Below are 19,759 nucleotides of genomic sequence, written 5' to 3'. Positions count from 1 at the left end.
TAAAACTATGAAACCGTAATTTATGAAATAAATTATGATCTAAAGGGTATCAAAATTTACAAAAAAAAAAGCTTAATATTTATTTGTTTACTTTATTAAACATTTCTTTCAACGCGCGCATACGTAAAGCGTACATTACGCATAGTCGAAATTAGAAAATTGCAACCAGAAAACTATTTAATGTGTATTCATGATATTTATAATGACGAGGAATTTGATTTAAATCATATCAAAGACGGAGTACAACAAGATGAAATACTACATTTAGTAAGGAATTATAAGCCGAATAAAATAAAAATATCTTCCTTGAAGATAAGGATAGTGTTGACAGATCAACTTCCAGTTCATTGCGCGCTGCAGCGTGAAATTGATAAACAGATTTCGGAATGATTAGAGAAACAAATCACCTCTTTTTCACTTTCTTCATACCTTTATCCATTTTTTGCAGCAATTCCACTTTTTGTTTGATGGACATCGAAACATACTTTCGTTTTGTATATCCTTTGGGATCTCCAGCATCAGAAATTCTATTTGACATAATCGAAAGCTCAAGCTTACTTTTATAAAATTGCTCTTACAGGCTGCAAAAAATAATAAGCCGGATCCAATTCGAAGATTAAGGAACAACGCAATCATCAGCATTAACTGAAATAGATAATTAGATAATTTTAGCTTATACCGTCTGTAATACATTAAACGCGCATGCGAAAACATATTCTGTGCACACACATATGCGCAGTCGTAAAGGTCTTACGTGCACGCGTAAACGCCTATGCGCAAGTGTCAACGCGGCGCATGCGCAGAAAGCTTTTAGCTTTGAGGTCCGGATTATAGATCATTCCGGATTATGGGTGTCTGAATTAACGACTTTTGACTGTATATATATATATAATGTAGTATGTTATTTACCTCTTTTAGTTAATTATTTGGTTAATTATTCAGTTTGGAGGGTCATAAAAAATTGCAGGGAAAATGTATGCACAAAAGCGCCAAATCTAGCAAACACGCCCATTTAACAGCGTGCCAAATCTTGCATATGCGCTGATTTCAGATTGCGTAAATTTATATAGTAGTTCTATATTTCTTAAGACGCCATTGAAATACTAGTTTAATTTTTAATTCCTTTTTTGATATCCTATGGATTTAACAATTTGGGAATTCCCTATGATGTAAATAAAGTCTGCGATAGAATTTTGGGTAAAGTGCAGAATCACCCACTGCTTCGGATTAAGTGACTGCTTTGCAATTGCACTGCTTCCGGACTGTTGCTTCGTTCAAATTATGAAGTGTGAAATTAAAGAAGGTGTACGAAATTACATAATCCAAAGCAGTGGGTGAATCACCACTGAATCACCCATTGCGTTTTTAAGAATTGCACATACTCGGTATCTATGTACACATCGACTTATTTTCACTTAAAAAAAATCCCAGAATTGCACAAAAAATGGCACTGCGCACACCCTTGACTTTATCTATGTACACATTGACCTATTGTCACTTAAAAAGTAAAAGAAAATTGACAAAATTCCAATTGTTTTTACCCTTGTAAAAAGCGGCAAAGAAATAAGCGGGCGATTCTGCACTTTACCGAAAATGTTTTCAAAGAAAAGGCATCTTCATTATAGAAAATTATTTTTGAACAACCAACGAGATGACATTATGCTTTAACGATAACTTAGTAGTGAAATATTATATGAAATTAACCTTTCATCTAAATTAAAATATCAATATTTAGATAGTTATTAACTGTTATACTTCCTTTTTTGCGTTAGGGTTGCCGCAATTACATTTGGCAGCACTGGCATCAATAGTTTGGCGATTTTTTACGGCCCTCGAAACCGAATAGTACCATTATTTGTTTCCCTGCCATTTTTTCACAGGTTAGAATATGAAAACTACTGACTTTATTTTTTGATGCCATTATGAAGTCAGAGAAATTAAAATTTAGTAGATTATTAAATTAATTGATGGAATCATTTTCATTTATGTATTTGTAATTATTTATTTTTATTTTCATGTCAAAATATCGCATTTTAGTTATGACATCTAAGAAATAACTAACTAACTAAAAGCGATAGTTTGTATACTACATCATTACCAATATTTCATTTTGTGAAATTTAGAGTAATGTATATTTTCATTACATTTTATTATTATGTTTATCGGTGTCCTGCATCATTTTAATAGAATTTACTATTAAGTTTAAGTATTATATATGGTTTCATTTTAATCTTCTAATATAGAATATAGTGTCTTTTTCTCACGTTAGGTTGGGAATTCACATTATTATGATTATTCATTATCTGTGAATGGCCGTGAAGAAAAACATGGTTCTAATCCGCAAAACGACTATTTGACTGACCTTATAGTAAGTAGAACGTTTAAGATATTTCAGTGATCTGCAAATTGTAGATTTAATTCTGTGTTTTATTAAAACATGAAGCATCTAGAAAACTCAAATCAAATGCAATATTTATTCATAAAAAATTATTTGTAATTCTGCGAATTTGTAGTATGTAGTAACAGCACAGAAATTAATAAAATTATGAGATATTTTAAAATAATTTTGGTATCTAAAATTTTTATTTATAGTTATGTCTAGCAGATGCAAAAGTCTGCAAAAAGATTGGCAGTGTATGAAAATTTAACTGTGAAGATAAAGAGTTGTATGATGCTTGACATGATGTCTTTATCTTATAAAATAACCATGAGGAAACTTATTATTTAAGGAAAGATTGACAACAGCTTTGCTGTTTTTTCATCATCTGAAGAATCTAAGACATGGTAAATAGGAAATTCTTTTGCTACAGAATTGAAGATTATAAGAATCTTAGGAGAACTGATTTTTTGAAAGAGCAAATATGTTTTGCTTTATTTTTTGCTAAATGCTGCACACTTTGATTGTCATTGTATGACACAGTCTATTTTTATTCTAGTCTCTGAGAGCTCTATTCCATGTCAGGATTGTGTGAATCACATTGCCGTACCATGTTAGAGAGAATTATGGCTACTCACCACGTCAGTAACCAGGACGATCCCTCCAGATTGGCACTTTGGGAGGACATACAGTCTTGATACATTTCTCGGCTTCAGCTGTGGGATTATATATAACATTGAATACCTTTTGATCACTATGCAGCCACAAGAGAATTTCCCAACAACAAAAACAAACAAACAAAAAAATTTTACAAATCCTTAAAAAGAGGGTCTATGAAATTAATAAAATGAACTATTTGAAATTGATAAAGTTTTATTCAAAATTCATACCAGACTGAGGTTGCTCTTTTTTTTGGGGGGGGGGTGTTGATTTTATGTCTCACACTGGCATGTTTGTTTATCTTCTTAATGTATTGGTCATCCATGTTATCTGCAGTGCAGTTTTGTGCATTCATGTTACCTCATGAACCTCATAGAGAAATATTTTGTAAGAGGCAGAAATAAAATTGGTGCATTAATATGTTGTCTGTTAAGTCTTGTTTAACAGGCAAAACAATATCCCTTAGTGATTGAAGCAGGTACAAGTACAGGTAAAAGTGGGCAGGATGCCAAAAATTCACCATTTGTTGTATGGATATAGTTTGCTGCACTAACTGTGCAGTTCTGTCTCAATTTTGAGGAAGAATCTGGGGGTAGGGAGGCAGGCCAAGAATCTCCCACTCCTCTTTCCCTACCACCAGGCTCTTAAGAGTACTTTTGTCTCACCATGTGTTTTAAGTTTCCCCCTTGCTGCACAGACACTATACATGTACACACATCCATGCCTTTTCCTTGATTCGTACCTGGGCCCATCGATATGGCAGTTAGCATCATCAACCAATATAGCAGCTGGGTGGCTAGTGATTGATGTATTGATTTTGTATTTTGATTCCAAATGTGTATTTTTATAAAAATGTATTCAACAACAAATGATATTTATTTGTGCTTATAATGTTGCCCTTATTTTATATGTCAAAATGTTTATTTTCAGTGTTGGGTATTTGTCTCATTTTTTAAGTTCATATAATTTTCTCTAATTTTATGAGGTCTGTAGCCAGATTTTTTGTATTGTGATACTTAATATAATGTTGTATTGCATTCACAATTATTGACCTTATCATGAACTAGCTTCTTGTCAAGTTGCATGGCATAAATGTTTACGTTTATCTTTCCAAATTATAATCATAAATGAGCCATTTAAAATAATTTGTGTTTCTTATTAATATTTTGATATCTTTAATTGTAGCAAATTTTATAACATTAGTGTGACTTAAGTATTTCTTTTTGCCACATGTTATGAACCTTTGGTGCAGAATTTTAGAAAGAAATCGTATTTCTCTTAATTTTAAATTTGGGTGCTGATTCACTAAAAGCTTTCAAAGTTTTACAAATATGACCAAATTTGTAAATATAATTTACTAGCTGCTATGGGGCCAGCCTTCATCTAGCTTTTAAATGTACCATACAAATGCCTAAAGGGAACACCAAACCTTAAATTTAAAACCTGCACAGAATTTTACTCTGCAATAAAAATGTATCACTTTAAAAAAAATTAACAATGAAATAAGCAATATCCCTTAATACAAATATTAATTCTCCTAATAAATAAATTAACCAACTTTCCATTGCAAAATCGTAAGAATTCAAATGGTACAAAGAAAGTTAAGAACTTTGTTTCCTAAAACAGATCATGCAAAACTTTTTATATAATTAAAATTTTATATAATTAAAACATAATATATAAAAAATTACAATGAAATAAGCAATAAATCTCATATTTTCAAGAGAAAACAGTCAGCAGTCCAATATCCAAAGCAATGAATGAAAAACTTTTCCCAAAACCCCATTTCTATAAGAATGAAACTATCATCAGAAAGCAATAACCAATCAAAATTGTGCTTTGTGGATGACATAATTAAAATATACAAAGCTCTTTGCCATTAGTTATTAAACAGAGAGATAGGGAAAAAAAAGGCAATTCTTTTCGTTGTGCATTGCGATGTACGTGTTGCATATCCAAAAATCAAAAGAAAATGAGCAGCATTTTATCTCATATTTTCAACAGTCAGTAGTCCAATATGCAAAAGCACTGAATGACAAACTCTTGTCAAAACCACATTTCTAAAAGAAAGAAGCTATTCAAAATGATGCGATTTCATCAAAAAAGATAAAATTAAAAAAAAAATATGATTTGAATTTTGAAAAAATTGCCTCAAGGTTCACTGGCTCTTGTCTAGATGCACCTGTGTACCAAATTTTGTAGCCCTGAGTCTATTAACTTACATGCAGCATGAACAAAAACACACACACATACAGACTCTTTGTTATATGTGGCGATTCTGATATGTCTCAAATTCAGTTTTAAATTATTTTTCATTGCTGTTGATTCTTGTCACTTCCTTTGCCTTGTAGCCTCAAAGCTTAAAAGTAGTTTTTCTTTGATTTAGAAACTTTCTTAGGTGCATTTTTCTTTTTAATCTGTTGACTTTTTTTAATCACAATTTTTTTGTGTTATCAACAAAGCCCATCTATCTTTGTCAAAAAATAAACTAATCTAATGAATCGTAAATAGTCATTGAAAAAGTTTCATAAAAATAATATTGTAGATAAAATGTAGATTCTGTATAAATAATACCTTGAAACTCAATCAAAACTTTTAAAGATACTGTATTTTCTAAGTAGGAAACTGAATGTAATTTATCAGCTGTTCACTAAGTTAAACAAAAAAAAAAAAAAAAAAAAAAAAAAAAAAACAACTAGAACATGTATACGAATATAAAAATAGCTAATGCACACATTATAAAAAGTAATTCAAAAAAGTCTTCTATATATTTGCCATGTTTATAAAAATCGTAGAAAAATATGTGATTTGTTATTTTTAAGCATTAGCAAGAAAATATTTTTTTTTTCTTTTCTTTTGTGTGTGTGTGTGTGTGGTAAAAACATTTTAGCAATACTTGGTTGTTCATTTGCTACTATTAATCAGGAAATTTAATTTGCAGATGAAAAGGGCCATTGAGTTTTTATTAAAACAAAATGGAACAGTTCCATTTTTTATGTTTTTGTCTCCTCCAGCACCACATGCACCATTTACTCCTGCTCCTCATTATAGATATGAATTTTCTAATGTTTCTGCACCCAGGACACCAAATTTTAGCTTCAATCCAAAAAAGGTACATATTTAAAATTCTATTAAATATATATTTTTCATATGTGATAATATGTCATATGTGATAATATGTTCCATATGTGATAATATGTTCTGTGATAATATGTCATAATCTTGGCTAATGATGTTAAAAATTCATAAATTATATCAGAATGTTTAGTGTTTGTCTAACTAAAATTTCATGTTAGTTAGTACAAACTCAAAGAATTATTAATTACTTAAAATGCAAATTTATTTATTTATGTATATTGTATATGTATAATATGTGATAAATATATAAAATATGTGAATCAAAATATATCAAAATATGGGATATTGATTATGTAATTACCAAAAATTAAAAAATGGGGAAATATATAATTATTTTTATTTGGTGAATTTCAGTTGTACAGTCAAAAGTCTTTAATCCGGACGTCCATAATCTGGAATGATCTATAATCCGGACCTTAAAGCTACAAACATTCTGCACATGCGTAAACGCATAATGCATTTATGCATGTGCATAATACCTTTATGCGTGCACATATACGTATACGCATGCGCATTTAATGTATAACGGATGGTGTAAACTAAAATTATCTAATTATCTATTTCAAATTATCTAATTTATTAAAATATACAAACACAAATCTAAGCTAAAATTATCCATTTCAGTTAATGTTGCAGATTGCGTTGTTCCTTAATCTTCGAATTGGATCCGGCTTATTATTTTTTACAGACTGTTAGAGCAATTTTATAAAAGTAAGCTTGAACTTTCGATTATGTCAAAAAGTATTTCCTATTCTGGAGCTGCCAAAGGATCTACAAAACGAAAGCATGTTTTGATGTCCATCAAACAAAAAGTGGAATTGCTGCAAAAAGTGGATAAAGGCATATCCTTTGTTTCTCTAACCATTCCGAAATCTGTTTATCAATTTCACGCTGCTGAGGGGAACGTTGCGGCACACGATGAACTGGAAGTTGATCTGTCAGCACTATCCTTAACTTCAGGGCAGATGTTTTTATTTTATTAGGCTTATAATTCATTACTAAATATAGTATTTCATCTCGATGTGCTCTGTCTTTGATATGATTTAAATCAAATTCATTATAAATATCACGAATACACATTGAACAGTTTTCTGGTTGCAATTTTTCAATTTCGACTATGCGTAATATATGCTTTATGCATGCGCATGTTGAAAGAAATGTTAAATAAAGTAAACAAATAAATATTAACCTTTTTTTTGTTGTAAATTTTGATACCCTTTAGATCATAATTGCTCTTTATTTCATAAATTATGGTTTCATATTTGTAATTTTATAATTTCTGCATGCCATCTTACCAGATTTAAACTGATGATCTATAATCTGGAAAAACCGATAATCTGGAATCTCCGAAGTCCCGACGTGTCCGGATTAAAGACTTTTGACTAGTTATTTTTTAAATATTTAATATACATAGTCGGAAAAATTGTTTAAATATATATATATTTTAAAAATTATTATTGTTAGAGTTGATATTCAATGATTTTATACGGATTTGGCAATATATAGTAGTATTGGCAATATATAAGTTTTAGACTTTTTTTTGGCGCGGGGGGGGGAGGTGAGGCATAGAGGTATGGATTTTTTAGAACATTCCCATCTGTCCTTTTTTTTTTTTTTTTTTTTTTTTAGATCTTGTTCACTTTATATCTAAATATTCTTTGTTTTCAGCTTTTTATGTGATTAAATTATCAGCTTTTTGTTTAAGTTATCAATTTTTCATTTGAGAATTGTTACTTTCATCTCTGATCTATTTATTATGACTATCCCTCAAGTAATCTTTTTTTTGGAGGGGGGAGAAGCGGGGAATTTGCAAATAGTCATTTCTGTGTAGAGCAAAAGAATGATATCTTTTAGCTTTGTGAGAGCTACCTATGCAGTATTCTTCATTTAAATAATTGCTATCAACTGGAGTTACAATTAATGTTAAATTTTTTGGTATTTTCCTGTTATATTGGTTATTTTCCTGTTGTTCCTTTTGGGGGGGATTAATTGTATACAGTTTCTTGTTATAAGTATAGTTTATAGATAGTAATATATTATTACAAATAGCATTTATTATTATGAATTTTTTTTTATTCTTTATTACTGAAAAACATAAGCTGAAATGAAGGAAGACACTAAACAGGAGACATAAATTTACAAATATCCTATGGCAGAAAACAGTAGGTGGCTCCAAATGAATTTTACTAAATAGGAACTAAAATGCTGACGACGATGCCTCTTTGGCATTTGTTCTATCATTTAGCACTGCCCCCAAAACGTTTGATAGATAGCAGTGGTAGCTTGTGACTGGGTCAGTAAACTTGAACAATTGATTCATTGTGAAGTGATCTTATCCTGCAGCTTTCAACTCAGATGATTTGTAACCTTTTCAGCAGTCTGAGAATATCATTGTTCCATCTGATATATTCTCTATAGCATCCATTAACCGCTTAGTAGAGGGATCTAGAATATTGACTAAGAAGCATTCTTCCATTTCTTGACACAAACATACGAAAAACCATTGTGAAAGTAATACACAACCTATGTAATATTTCCTTTTTGTGAATAAACTTTTGATGATTTTGTCAGTACCACCGATCTTAGTTTTAGGACAAGACATCAAAGAATTACAATAAACTTCTTGAAGATAGACATGTAGTATGTGAATTTGGCATCTATAAAATATTCTCGTAACTAGAAACTGTTTACAACTAAGAAACCTGAAAAAATGCATGGCAGCAGCATTACAGAAAAGTACCAATTTTTCATTTGTATCCTATCTGTTATTCAGGAGATCTGCATGAACTTTGAATATACAATAATTTATTAATTCAGATTTTTTACTTTGTCTCAAATTTGGCCTTAACTTCAATGTTCTGAAATATTAAATTAGAAAGAAAGTCAGTATTGAGTTCTAAGATTAAATTGTAATTTTTCTATATATTCCTTTGCTGTATTTAATGCTTGTGCTCTGGGTGTAAGATTTCTTGACATTTTTAATTTCTTGAGAATTTTTGTGATGTTATTTGTAATTAAACTCAGTTTGGTTTTGCTGTAATTGGATATTTAAATTTATAGTATCAAATATTCATCTATAAATATTAATATAATAATTTAATTAATTTTGATTTGTGATATTTAAATTATCAAACTCGAGTTTTTACTGCTTACTATGCTTTGAGGATATTTTCTTTCTTTTCTTTCTTCCTTACTTATTTACTTAAAATATTATTTTTTTTTTAATGTTGAATTCTTATGCAAACAAAAACAGCAATGAATATATAAACAGGAAAGAAAATCTATGCTTGATTATTTTCATGTTATGTGTATATGAGAGATGTAAAAATTGATAGTTAAAGGGCAAAAGTTATATTTATTTGGCTTTAAATTTTGCTTAATAAACAAAATTTAGCAATTTGTAATATTAATTAAGGGCCTATAAAGATTTGTTATTTTCTGATTATCTGCATTTCTTACCAAAAAGTCACCTCATCAGTCAAAGTGTCAATTTTTGGGCAGTATTTGCAAATTTGTTGGTGACTAATCTTTCATTAAGCTAATGCATGAAAAGGAACAGCCATTTTCAAAATAGCACTGTATTAAGAGTTCCATACAAGAGCAATGAGTCAATAAAATTAAAAAGCATCAGTCATGAAACAATCTTTTATAAGTCCTTTTTTTTTTGCATTCTTGTTCTCTTGTTCTTCCTATGTACACAGCAATCTATTTTTTGCTTTAAAAAATTAAAGAATTACACTGAAGCTAAAAAATATCACTCCTTTCTGCATCGTACAATGTTGGCATTGCATTCCAGTCAATGTAGGTGTGTGTTACACTCATATCTAGGTTGCAACATAAATACTTTTTAATGATATTGTGGGTTACCGTGTATTTATTTTGGCAACATACAGCTTTGCCTCATCAATACTTTTTCAGAACATTTCATTAGAGTGTGGGTAATTAGAAAGTACTCAAGATTTAATATCCAATATCTGCATATATATTTACTTTTTGTTTAATAGAATACAACTAAAATTTGACTATTCAGTTTTTTTTTTTTTCATTAAAGTAGTTAGATATAAAATATTATTTGCTCTTTACTTGGTAGTAAGTTTAATTTTGAGCCTTCTGCTCTCAGTTGATCTAAATATGTTGTCATTTGCTAAACATTATAAGAAAGTTAAATTTTTAAATGAGAAACTTGCATTTATCATTAGATTTTTGTTTTGCAAAGTTTTCTGCTGTAGACAAATATAATGGATTGTAAGAAAGGAATTCTCATCTGTTAGGTGTAATTTGATGAGCATCATCTTTCTCATTATTGCTCTGAGAATTATTCTGGTTGCTTCCAGATACTGTATCTCATTTCTGCTTTATTATGTAGACATTCTGGGGGTTGGAAGATAGTACAGTCAAAAGTTGTTAATCCGGACTCGTCGGGACTTCAGCGATTCCGGATTATCGATTTGTCCGGATTATAGATCATCAATTTAAATCTGGTAAGATGGCATGTAGAAATTATAAAATTAAAAATATGAAACCGTAGTTTTTGAAATAAAGAACAATTATGATATAATGAGTATCAAAATTTACAAAAAAAAAAAAAAAAAAAAAAAAAAAAAAACTTAATATTTATTTGTTTACTTTATTAAACATTTCTTTCAATGTAAGTTGTTTAAGTTGCTTCGTTTTTTATGTGATAATACATTCTCTTTAATTCTATAAACAGACATAATTTCTTGTTCAGTTACAAAGTTTCGCTGTTCAAGTCCTATAATTGCTGTGTTGAGAATACCGACTAATTTGTCAATCGAAATTATTTCGTTTTTCAATAACCTCTGTCACTTTCTTCGCTATCGGAAGCAAATTATAATGACGAGGAATTTGATTTAAATCATATCAAAGACGGAGTACATCAAGATGAAATACTACATTTAGTAAGGAATTATAAGCAAATAAAATAAAAACATCTGCCCTGAAGATAAGGATAGTGCTGACAGATTAACTTCCAATTCATTGGGCGCCCGCCATGGCGTTAAAGATAAACAAAGTTTAGATAAACAAACGTTAAAGTTTAGATAAACAAAGGATATGCCTTTATCCACTTTTTGTTTAATGAACTTCGAAACATACTTTCACTTTGTAGATCCTTTACATATTAATAAATGTATATCAGAAATTCTATTTGATATAATCGAAAGTTCAAGCTTACTTTTATAAAATTGCTGTAACAGTCTGCAAAAAATAATAAGCCGGATCCAATTCGAAGATTAAGGAACAACGCAATCTGCAACATTAACTGAAATAGATAATTAGATAATTTTAGCTTAGCTTATATTGTCCGTTATACATTAAACGTGCACTCGTAAACGTATTTTGCGCACGTGCACAAGCATATTCGCAGCCGTAAAGGTCTTATGCGCATGCGTCCCTTTGACGCATGCGCAGAAAATTTGTAGCTTTGAGGTCCGGATTTTGGATGTCCAAATTAACGACTTTTGACTGTATAAAAAGTATATATTTTTTGCTGGTAGCCCAAATTTTAAAGAAAATTGTATAGTAATACAGTAAAAAGTCTATAATCCAGACGTCCGTCTTCTGGAATGATCTATAATTCGGACCTCAAAGCTACAAACTTTTTTTTTGTTTGCTTTATTCATGCGCAAGCACGTTCAGAGGATGTGTCTCCAGATACATTAAAAATGCTTGGTATAATTTATGGCCTACTACCATATTTCATGAGGAGGATGATGAAGATGATAGCCGCGAATTTGAAGGTTTTCGGACATCACAAACTAAAGGTGAAATTTTCCAGTTATTGGATTTTGTTAAGAAACTTGGAGAAGCGGTAATAAATGAAGATGATATAACAGAAGTTTTTCATTGCGACGACAATGCCTCAATCATGAATCAATTAAGGGACGGCAAAATCTGTAGTATGGTTCTAGATCCAAAAAATACCACTTCCGATAGTGAAGAAAGTGACAGAGAGCTTATTGAAAAAGAAAAAATCTCGATTGATAATTTAGTCGGTATTCTGGACAGAGCAATTACAGGACTTGAACATTGGAACTTTGTAACTGAAGAAGAAATTATGTCTGTTTATAGAATTAAAGAGAAAGTATTAGCACAAAAAACGAAGCAACTTAAACAACTTACATTGAAAGAAATGTTTAATAAAGTAAACAAATGAATATTAAGCTTTTTTTTTTTTTTTTTTTTGTAAATTTTGATACCCTTTAGATCATAACTGCTCTTTATTTCATAAATTACGGTTTCATATTTTTAATTGTATAATTTCTGCATGCCATCTTACCAGATTTAAATTTATGATCTATAATCCGGAATCACGGAAGTCCCGATGAGTCCAGATTATGGACTTTGTACTGTATAATGTTAGTTTTTTTTATTTATTTTCTAATTTCATTAAGCTGTTGATTTATTTTATTATTAATTTTTCAGTCCTTAGACAGAAATTTTAACACTTCTTCCATGCTGTTGAATCTGCTCTGTTTGTATATCCAAAAATTATCCTAGTAGACTTTAATGTTTCTAATAATATTTCAATAATTTCACGAAATTGTTTTTCTAGGTATTATCAATATTCAAACTGAAAAGTGCCTTTTAAACTAAGATGAAATTCTATACAGTGCAAAACAATCTAAGTGAAAATGGTGATTATGAGCAGCAACCCACATTCCACATAAAAAATTTCAAATGATAGGTATAATACAAAGCAACATGCCATGTAACATGTACCAGAAAAGTTACTAGTGTCTGCAGCTAAAAGTGAAATTAATTTTTGTATAATAAATTATTTTTAAAAGTTTTATTATTCAGTTCTTCTCTAAAAAACAAACCAAAAAAAAAAAAAATAATAAAAAAAAAAAAAAATAAAAAAAATAAAAAAATAAAATAAAATAAAATAAAATAAAATAAAAATAAAATAAAAAGTTCTTTAGGAGATTAATTATAATTTCTGAAGACATAAGAAATCAAAAATTTTACTTTTTCCTGAAGGAAAATTGATTTTGGTCAATTATTTTAAATTACAAGCATCACTTTGTAACTCCCATAACCTAGTAAACTTCAAGCATTACATAATGGCAGCTGATAGCTATTCCTTATAAACGATTTTTGCATTACACTTAATTAGAAAGTAATAAAAAATGCAGAAATTGATTTGAATTTAAAAAAACAAAATCTAAATTCAAGATATTTGAAAAGTGTGTGTTGAAATATAGCTGGTTGTAACAAAAGTTTTCTGCCAAAAAACGTTCTTAATAAAATTAGGAAAAAAAAAAAAAAAAATCATGAAAGCAGTACCTTCAGTGTGGGTAGTAATCACCACCCAAATCTATGATTGTCTACCAGCAATTTCATAGTTTTTCAAAGCCTTCAATGTAGAAACTTGGTGGCTGTGTGCCCATAAACAGATACACCTTATTTCAGACATCCTGTTCAGAATGGAAGATAGCACCTGCAAGATGCAGCTTCAGATGGGAAAAAAGGTAGAAGTCTGAAGGAGCGATGTCGGGGCTATATGGTGGGTGTGGTAAAAGATCCCATTTGAATCCATACAGAGTCCAGCTGGTGAATGCAGACACATGTAGTCTTGAATTATCATAATGGAACATTACCTTTCTGCACCGGAACTCAGTCCAATGTTTTTCCTTGATAGCAGCATCAACATGGAGTAGCGTCTAGCTGTACACTTTACTGTCGAGGGTTTTTATCTTTTCCCAGATACTCTGTGGATAATACCACAGCAATCCCGCCAGGTATAAAACATGATCTTTTTGTTATTCAAATTGCGCTTTGTGACGCTGTTGAGGGTTCACTGGGCGTAGACCAACCCCTTTTTCTGCCTGTGTTGTTGAAGTAAATCTGCTTTTCATCACAAGTGATGATCCTTGTCTTTACATTGATATTCGAGGAGATTAATGCAGGCCCAAACAACGTCTGTCCTTATCTGGTTGAGACAGCTCATGCGGCACCCAACGATTGAACTTGTACATCAAGTTTTTGTGATGCATAGCGTGACTAATGGGCATGGCACTGATGTCTAACTTCTTAGGAAGCTCCCTGAAGGTTTGCATACTGATCTTCTTTCACAAGTTCTCACAGGCAAACCTCATCAACATCAGTAGGGCGGCCAGAGCGCTCTGCTTCTTGAATGTCATAGTCCTTGTTTTTGAACTTTCAGCACCAAACTTTCACAGTGTCATATGATACAACATTAGTACCTAAAGCTGTACACATGATTTGGTAATATTCTGTAACTGACTTTTTGAAACAGGATAGGAAGTAAATGATGGTTATAATCTAGTAGTGTGATAGTTCCATTTCAGACACCTTGTACTTAATGATAATGATATTCTTTTATAAATTTCACAACACAGTGTCCTAAAGCAAGTCACTTTTTTTTCAAACACCAAAAATCATTTGACAAAATTTGGTTAAACATGGCAACACAAACTGTTTGTACAGACAGTTCATGTGGTGGCGGGAAACTTTTGTTAAAACACAATAAATTAAAAAATTAAGAGTAGAAATTTTAAGAGGCCTTTTGTTTTTACATTATAGCTTCATTGCTTCAGTATAAATTATGATTAAGGATTATTTATGCAAAATGAGCGAACATCAAGAAATTGTGGCACACATTAACCAATTATTATGAAATTGGGTATGTGATTTGAATTCTGTCAGGCAAAAACTGACTGAGGTATTTAATTTCAAAATTTGCAATTTTTGGTGCCACTTTTAACTTGCCTTGAGGGAGTGGTTAATTAAGTTGGGAAGTCATATGGTGTCCACATCAGATTTTTTAGTTAGTATTTTTTCATAATCGACTTAAAAGTGAATATCCATTGAATATGCATATATTATGTTTTCTAAATATCTAAACTTTTTGAGTAGTATGACTACCTTTATCCAGTCAGGAAATTATTTGCCACTTGGTATATACAGTACAAAGTCCATAATCCGGAATCGTCGGGACTTTAGCGATTCTGGATTAGGGGTTTTTCTGGATTATAGATCATCAGATTAAATCTGGTAAGATGGCATGCAATAATTATACTTATTAAAAATATGAAATTGTAATTAATGAAATAAAGAGCAATTATGATCTAAAAGGTATCAAATTCACAAAAGATAAAGCTTAGTATTTATTTGTTTACTTTATTAAACATATCTTTCAATGTAAGTTGTTTAAGTTGCTTCCACAAAAAATTCAAAAAGTTCCTTTTTCTTATGTCATATACAGTTGACTTTCCAATGTGATATGCCTCACATAATTTAAAGAAGGATATGCCTTTATCCATTTTTTTGCAGCAATTCCACTTTTTGTTTGATGGACATCAAAACATGCTTTGTAGATCCTTTGGCAGCTCCAGAATTGGAAACTCTTTTTGACATAATTTGAAAGTTCAAGCTTAATTTTTATGAAATTGCTCTAACAGTCTGCAAAAAAATGATATGCGGATCCAATTAGAAGATTAAAGAACAGCACAATCTGCAACATTAACTGAAATGCCTTAGAATCAGTAAAGAGGATTTTAGCCTAGCTTATACTGTCAGTTATACATTGAACATGCAGGCGTAAAGCATACAAAAAAAAAGTTTGTGGTCTTTGAGGTCCGGATTACGGACTTTGTACTGTATTAGATTCAAATTTAAAATATTTTGCTTTTTGACTTTCTTTTATAATAATTATCTTAAAGTATGGACGTTTGTGAAAGTCGAGAATAAAGTAATTAATTATAAAAATATAGATATTAATTAAATTTTAAAAATATAGATATTAATTAAATTAAAAAAATATAGATATTAATTAAATTTATAAAAACATAGATATTAATTAAAAATTATAAAAAATTAGCTAATAGAAACTGTTTAAATACAGGTCTTCATCATTGATATTTATTTTGCTTTGCAAATGTTAAGCACACATTAGTAAATATTGCATAAATAGAAAAGCTATGATTATGTATTCTTGACTAAAAGTTATTGTAAATGAAATATATTTAGATATATTTGTAATAATTTATTGTGTAATAGTTCTTTCTGTAATAAAGAACGTGGTCACCTCTGATCTTCATACAAGCTGTGCAGCAACACACTGTATCTTCAGTTATATGGTTGGGTACATGACAGAAAATTATTGTCATTCCTTTAATATGGCAACCTCCACTGTAGTGTTTGATGCAGTTCATTTGCATTGACAGTTTTTCAACCTGAATATGCTTTACAGCAGCCCTGATAATGAATTTAGGAATTAGAACCTCTTTTCTTTTGTATTATCCCATTGATAATACTTAATAAATAAGGATAATTGATTACAGTCACCTTCCTTATGATTTTTTACATCTTATTTCCAGGGCAAACATTGGTTGTTGAGGCAGCCTCCTAAATCTCTCTCAGAAGATGTAATTGAAAGTATTGATGAAACATTCAGGAATAGGTATAGAATATATAATTAGTGTAATTTTTTGCATTTTTAGGCAATGTTTTATGTTTTATTGGTTTGCTTTTCTATTTTAGCACAGGTAAAAATATACACAAGTAAAAAGATAATGTTTATTATCTGTAGTTATAAAATATTATTCATTAATATTGCAAAGCTTTAGTAAAGTGTTTTATCAGAATATTAATATTTGTATATCACAGTTACCAGCTCTTCCAGTTTTATCGGGAAACTTTTGAATTTTTATCATATCTCCTGGTAGGTCCCCAAATCTCCCAATTTTTACTTTTTAGCCTTTACTAATGAAAATGTTTTTCAGCAGTAAATGAAATTTATTGAATTAATGAAACTTGAATTATGCAAATTTCATTTCCCCACCCCTAGTAATTTTCAGTATTATGTTCTTATTAAATTTTATTTGATCTTTGTTGTCTTGATCTATTGTACACATTTGTAGAATTTCATATGAAGATTCAACTAATGTTTAGTCAGCTAATATGTGTATTTAAATTTGTTTTACATTAATATGTGGTACATTATTAAGTTTATTCACACAGTAGTATAGTTATGTCAAAAATTTTAGAATAATTAAAATTTCTTTGCTCTAAGCTAAACTTTTTGATGCTGGATACACATGATTGAAATTAACCAAAATTACTGAAATACATGTCTTTAAAAAGGTAAATTAATTTATTTCAAAATTCAAATTCATTAATCAGTACCACTGAAAGTAAAGTGAGATAGATTCGTATCTGGTGCTTGGGTATTAAAATGAAAACATAAATTATTTTCCAGTAATGATGAAAATTCAATTCATTTCCATAATCTAAAAATGCTATTTCTCTTTTAAATCTATACCATTAAAGTCTTTAAGATGACTTTCTAAAAACCATAGAATCTGGAAAACAAAATTCGCAATAACTTCTAAACTCTCTAAAGATAGCCATAAACTCATTTCACTGGATTGCATTGGTATGCAGCTTCACAAATATAATTAAATCAGTCATACATACATATTTAAATGAATTAAACACCATACATAATTAAATCAATCACGAGTTCACATAATGATAAATTATTCATGTTATTCAATGAGTATGTATCAAATTTCAAGAATATTCCCCAGTTCAAGAACTAAGCAGTCAGATCTTGTTGCTGTTGTTTTCATTTAAACTATATGTTGAGTCAAAATGATGAGATCATTTCGCATTCAGGTACTACAAGTTAAGTAAAAAATGTAATGAAATTAATGTCACTGATCGAGACAGGATCCAGTCAATTTTTCCAGGCTCCTATAGCTGGGAAAATGCAAGTCTTAAAGGGTCTATCCAGGCTGCCTGGCCATGGGAAACCCCATTTCTCTTTTTCTTACATTCTTCAAATTTCAGCCAAATCTGATCTGTGCTGTCATGCAACCTGCAAGGAAAACTCACTTTCTCCACTTGCAAAAATTTTTAAGTTGAATAAGAGAATTAAAATTGTGCTGTGACAATACAAAGTTTAAAATCAATTTAAAATTAACCCCCTGAGCAATTGAAAAAAAATTGTGTTGAATATTTCAAGATTGTCATCCAATTTTCCATCTGGAAATGGCTCACCAACACCCGTAAGAAACTTCAAAAACTCTCATTATCCTTTGAAAGCAGAGAAATTTTACAGAAAAAGGGTTAAGTCAAAATTGTCTTTAATTCCATCTTGAAACAAAAAAGCTTAATGTTTTTTTTCTATTTGAAAAAAATCCATTTGTCTATCAAAACTGTGATATCCAACAAAGTAAAGACACCAGTTATTCATTCACACACATAACCTGCTAAGAAATTTTGTTGAGGAAACACTGATCAAGTCATTTATTTCCCACTAATTTCTTATCGAGATGTTCAGAAAAACACCCTGTCCAATGTCTGGCCTCACTCAGCAGTTCCCAACAATGAGAATCCTGAAGGGGGGGGATCTAAAGCTATAAAATGGCTTTATACTTTCAAAAATTAAATTTCTGCTATGCAAATCCAAATAATTTTATTTTAACTTTTTAAAGCATCTGTAATTCACATTAATTAAATTAACACCTGCATTAAAATTTTGCATTACAATAGTATGTGCGTTAATTATTAATTTTATTTTTGTCATGCTTGCTGAGATAAATTTAAGCTTTTCTTCCTTGCTCAGGATTTTCTCAATTTTAAAAGTATAAGAAAATTAGAAAAAGAAATCAACTTATAAACATAAAATATATAATTAAATATGAATATTTGTTACTTCAGAATCGTACTATAATCACCTGAATAACCTAAATTATAAAGTGAATTTTAAACAATTTGGAGGTCTTTTGGAATGCTGCAGGCAAAAATCTTCCATAAATTCCCATTTGGGGGCACAAGAACTTCCTGTTTGTTCATATTTCAAGGTTGGCAGCTATGGTGTATGCAAATATAGTGAATATAAAATACATAGAAAATCCCTCCCATTTTAATTGTTGATCTGTTGAAAAGTATGAAATTATACCTTAATTATATTATTGTGTAATATCAGTAAAATAAACAAATTTTTATTGATTGAAAGTTAGCAAATGAATGAAATTTTTAAATTTGGTTAAGTGCTTTATATTGAATTATTGTTTGCTTTTAGCCAATGGAAATTGTATTGGCAAACTCGATATCAAATGCTGTTCCTATTTTGAATGGAGAATGTAGCTGATTTAAAGCAGAAATCTTTTTTCTAAATATAGATCCCTTCCCCAGTCTTCCAGGGAGGTAGCACAATTTTCTTCTATTTATAGATCTTGTTAAATAATGTTAACTTGGGTAATAGTTGCAGCAGTTTAGCAAAAGTTTCTCTGCATAAATACAAAGATGGCATCTATAGACAGATCTGGCTGAAACAAGACTTAATTTATTGCTGGACATTCTTGAGATACATATTCTCAATCACTCATCACTGTAGGGCAAGGATGTCGAACCCCACAACAAATATTTTTGCGGCTCGGCCAATATATCGGCAAATAATAATATATAATAATAAAATAACATATCGATGAAGAAAAAAATGAAATGTTTACTGCTAAGTAATTAACGATAATTTATTCAGTGTTGTTAGATTACGCACAGCGAACTGACACACACACACTACTTAAATTA

General features: G+C 30.0%; 1 protein-coding gene across 2 annotated transcripts in view; it reads left to right on the top strand.

Annotated features, from left to right (window-relative positions):
* Window positions 1–19,759, top strand: part of LOC118190553 (N-acetylglucosamine-6-sulfatase-like) — a 44,256-nt gene that overhangs the window by 6,512 nt on the left and 17,985 nt on the right. Inside the window, exons 5-7 of one of the 2 annotated variants that reach the window (XM_035361286.2) lie at window positions 2,270–2,368; window positions 6,052–6,148; window positions 16,538–16,622. In XM_035361286.2, coding sequence (XP_035217177.1) covers window positions 2,270–2,368; window positions 6,052–6,148; window positions 16,538–16,622 — 281 coding nt within the window. Of the gene's footprint in view, window positions 1–2,269; window positions 2,369–5,978; window positions 6,150–16,537; window positions 16,623–19,759 lie in introns of both variants that reach the window. The other variant, XM_035361285.2, reaches the window with a different exon arrangement.

The sequence above is a fragment of the Stegodyphus dumicola genome, chromosome 4 (genome assembly GCF_044657685.1).
Source record: "Stegodyphus dumicola isolate Sdum_Otavi_A_Nest chromosome 4, ASM4465768v1".
Lineage (NCBI taxonomy): Eukaryota > Metazoa > Arthropoda > Arachnida > Araneae > Eresidae > Stegodyphus > Stegodyphus dumicola.
The sequence above is the reverse complement of the archived record's forward strand: the minus strand, read 5'-3'. Positions and strand labels throughout refer to the sequence as shown.